This window comes from Corvus brachyrhynchos, unplaced genomic scaffold, assembly GCF_000691975.1.
Source record: "Corvus brachyrhynchos isolate BGI_N302 unplaced genomic scaffold, ASM69197v1 scaffold56, whole genome shotgun sequence".
Taxonomy (NCBI): domain Eukaryota; kingdom Metazoa; phylum Chordata; class Aves; order Passeriformes; family Corvidae; genus Corvus; species Corvus brachyrhynchos.
The window spans coordinates 3,697,350-3,700,251 of NW_008238664.1; the positions used below are offsets into that span (position 1 = coordinate 3,697,350).

General features: G+C 49.6%; 1 protein-coding gene across 3 annotated transcripts in view; it reads right to left on the reverse strand.

The window, feature by feature from the left end:
• EIF3D (eukaryotic translation initiation factor 3 subunit D) overlaps positions 1–2,896 on the reverse strand; it is a 7,323-nt gene extending 4,427 nt beyond the window's left edge. For 2 of the 3 annotated variants that reach the window (XR_001863175.1, XM_008636409.2), the window contains exons 1-7: positions 2,729–2,896; positions 2,384–2,429; positions 1,875–2,011; positions 1,663–1,748; positions 1,121–1,193; positions 865–980; positions 526–658 (exon numbers count right to left, since the gene is read on the reverse strand). Coding sequence is in view for 2 of the 3 variants with exons in the window: in XM_008636409.2 (XP_008634631.1) it covers positions 526–658; positions 865–980; positions 1,121–1,193; positions 1,663–1,748; positions 1,875–2,011; positions 2,384–2,429; positions 2,729–2,851 (714 nt within the window). In the remaining variant the exon portion in view is untranslated. The remainder of the gene's footprint in view (positions 1–525; positions 659–864; positions 981–1,120; positions 1,194–1,662; positions 1,749–1,874; positions 2,012–2,383; positions 2,430–2,728) is intronic. The other variant, XM_017737866.1, reaches the window with a different exon arrangement.
• Between the last annotated feature and the right edge of the window lie 6 nt (positions 2,897–2,902).

Genomic DNA, 2,902 nt, shown 5'->3' on the forward strand with positions numbered 1-2,902 from the left:
CTTTCCCTAGGCAGGATGAGAAGTGCTAGCAAACCAGATCACTGATTTCTGCTGCTGTTCTGACTGAGAAAGCTGAACTGGTAAGTACCACATCAACTGCCAGACCAAGTCTAAGGTACTACCCAGCAATCCTGGCCCACCCTCACCCACAGAAAGAAAGAAACTACTACGAAATGTTAATTCTGTTGGAAAATGCACAGCTTCTTATGGCCAATGAGGTCACGAGAGAGAACTCTCCAAGCCTTCCTCACTTCCAAAAGCAAAGCCCCAAGGATCAGGTCTCTGATGTAAGTTTCCTTTCCAACACAGCTCAAGTACTGGTCTGCTTGCCCTTCCAGAATTACAGCTTTTCCTTGGCCAGTGTTCTCAACTCTGCATTAATCTAGCTCTGCCTTCGACCTAAGAAAAATACTGGTACCAGCTAATGCTTCTTGCTTTCGCCCTTTGGTCTGATGGTGACAGCTGGTCTCCAACAACAGCACACACCCATGAACACGCTCCTGGGTTTTACCAACTGGTAGCTACCTTTCGGATAACTGGGTCATCCGTAGTGGTGACGGTATGGAAGATGCGCTTAATGCTCCTCAGGAGCTTCTCGTTCCTCGTCGTAATGCGGTCGAAGGCTTTGTCATAGTACTCTAGGGCTCCACAGCACTCTCTGCAAAGGCAAGAGGACCATCTCGATACCCTTCCTACAGATAACACCACCCATGAACCCCTAGGGTCTGCTGGGTGTTCCATTACCTCCCCCTGGTTTGGGTACCTCCATGAAACACTGGGACCAGGCAGGAGACCCTTGAGCTCCTGCTTTCCAAAAATCTGGTCGCCTCAGGAAGCGAGCAAAGGGCTGTCTTAGGAACTCACATGTCCTGTGGTTCTGACACCTCCAGGTAGCGCATTTTCATCAGCCGAGGGAAATCCATCTCCTCCTTCACCTCCCAGTCGCTGCGAACTTCAACAGAAGAGTCACGAGGTTTCTGCTGTGCGGCCAGAGGCAGGTCAGGTAGAGAGCGAAACAGAGACACAGCATATCAGGATTTGTGCAAGAGGAGCTGCCCTGTGAGTGCAGCCAGAGAAACCAAGCCATCACAGGGGGCACAATGCTTGTCAGTTTGTCTACCTGTGATTTCTGGTCCCATTTCTGCCTCACTCCAAACTGTTTCTGAAACTTCTTTTGTAGGCGCAAACGATCTCTAAAATGACAAATGTGAGAAAAGCCATGAAGAGAAGTTCTTGATTCCTATATGCCACAACCATTCCTCCACTTCCAAACTACCACCAGAGGAGCAGTGCTTTCAGGCACCGAGCTGCTGAAACATTTGCTGAGCCATCTGTTGATCAAGATGCCTGAGGCATTAAAAAGTCTGCTCTTTGCTTTGAGGAGCTCTTTACATAGTTTTACCTGAAGACTGAAATAGTTTTCAGAAAGGATATTCTCTGTTTAGAACACCACCTTTACTTTCTAAATACAATTCAAAAAATCTCCTGAGGCATTAGGTAGCCATTTGAAATCCATGCTTTTAAGTACTACTGACACCAGCTGAACACTGGACTCAAAACATCCTGAAATCCTTTGCTGTTTGCTCCAGCAGGTTCTGTTACTGTAAGTTTGCAAATTTATCAACAGTATGTTCACACAGTCCAAGCTCTCTGGAGCCTCACCTCTCCTTCTGCTTGGCACTCTTTGGCAGTGTCTGCATGCTGAACTGCAGCATGTTCCGACGGTCCTTGTCTCTCCGAAGGTTCCTCTGCAGAAATGACGGAAAAAAGAAAAAAACAAAAACAAAAACAAAAACGAAAAAAGACATTTTAGTTGGGAAAGAATCCTGTGCTGCTGAGGCTCCCCTTGGATCCCATCTCTGAGAACACGTTACCTGTGCAAACCTCATACGATTCCTCTGGTATGCTGTTTTCTGTGTCCGGGCTGTGTCCACCAGCTGGAAGCTGGTCTCATCCTCCTCGTGGAAATAGGCGTATTGGCTTCCGCCGCCGAACTGGGACGAGTACTTGTCTGGAAATAAAACAAAGCGTCTCGACGTCGAGGTTCTAAGAAAAAACCCTGATGCTTTGCCCCTTTCTCTTCCCAGCTGCCTTCACCTAAGCCTGATGTCTAAAAGCCTTACACCTGCATGTCTTCCCCCGCTCCAAACCTCCCTTACGAGCCCGGTTAGTAAGGCAGTACAAAAATGCAGAGTAAGCCCCAAGGACAGGGAGAGCCCCACAGAGCTCTCCCAAGGGTAAAGCACGCTTCCTAAAGTAAGCTGCCTGTCCTGCTGAGGTGTGCAGGTAATTACAGGGTGGGTGTGAGACATGAAAGCAGGAACGACGCTTAGAAGAAAACTTTGTAGAAAAGAAACCCCAGGAACCACCAGACCCCACGTACTTGTGTATCTTTTATCCTGATACGTGGCTCCTGTCCAATCAGCCACCTAAGAACGAGCATAAACAGTCAGAGCAAGCATTAACACGACATTTCCCCCCCCCCAGACACCTCTAACTCTGCACATATAGTTCCCAGCAGCAAAAGCAAACACTGCTGTACGCTTCAGGTCTAATCCCTCTGACTCCCACCTCTGCTGGGCAGCCCTGCTAGGTGTTCATAGCCTGTCAGGACACAGTGCCAAGGGTGCCAGAGGAGCAGCCACGGTAACGACAGCGAACACCGCAGGCAGCGCGCAGGGGGGCCCGGCAGGCACCCAGAGCTCACGGCCCAGCCCGGCACAGGTACCTTGCCCAGGCGATCTCCTTTGCTGAAGGGCTGGTAGGGCATGTCCTTGAACTGCTCGGGCACAGCACACGGGCCCCAGCCGGAGGGGTTGTCCTGGATCACGGGTGTCACAAACTTCGCCATTTTTTAATCTTCTAAAGGTGGAATAAAGAAAAAAAATAACCCCGAAACCCT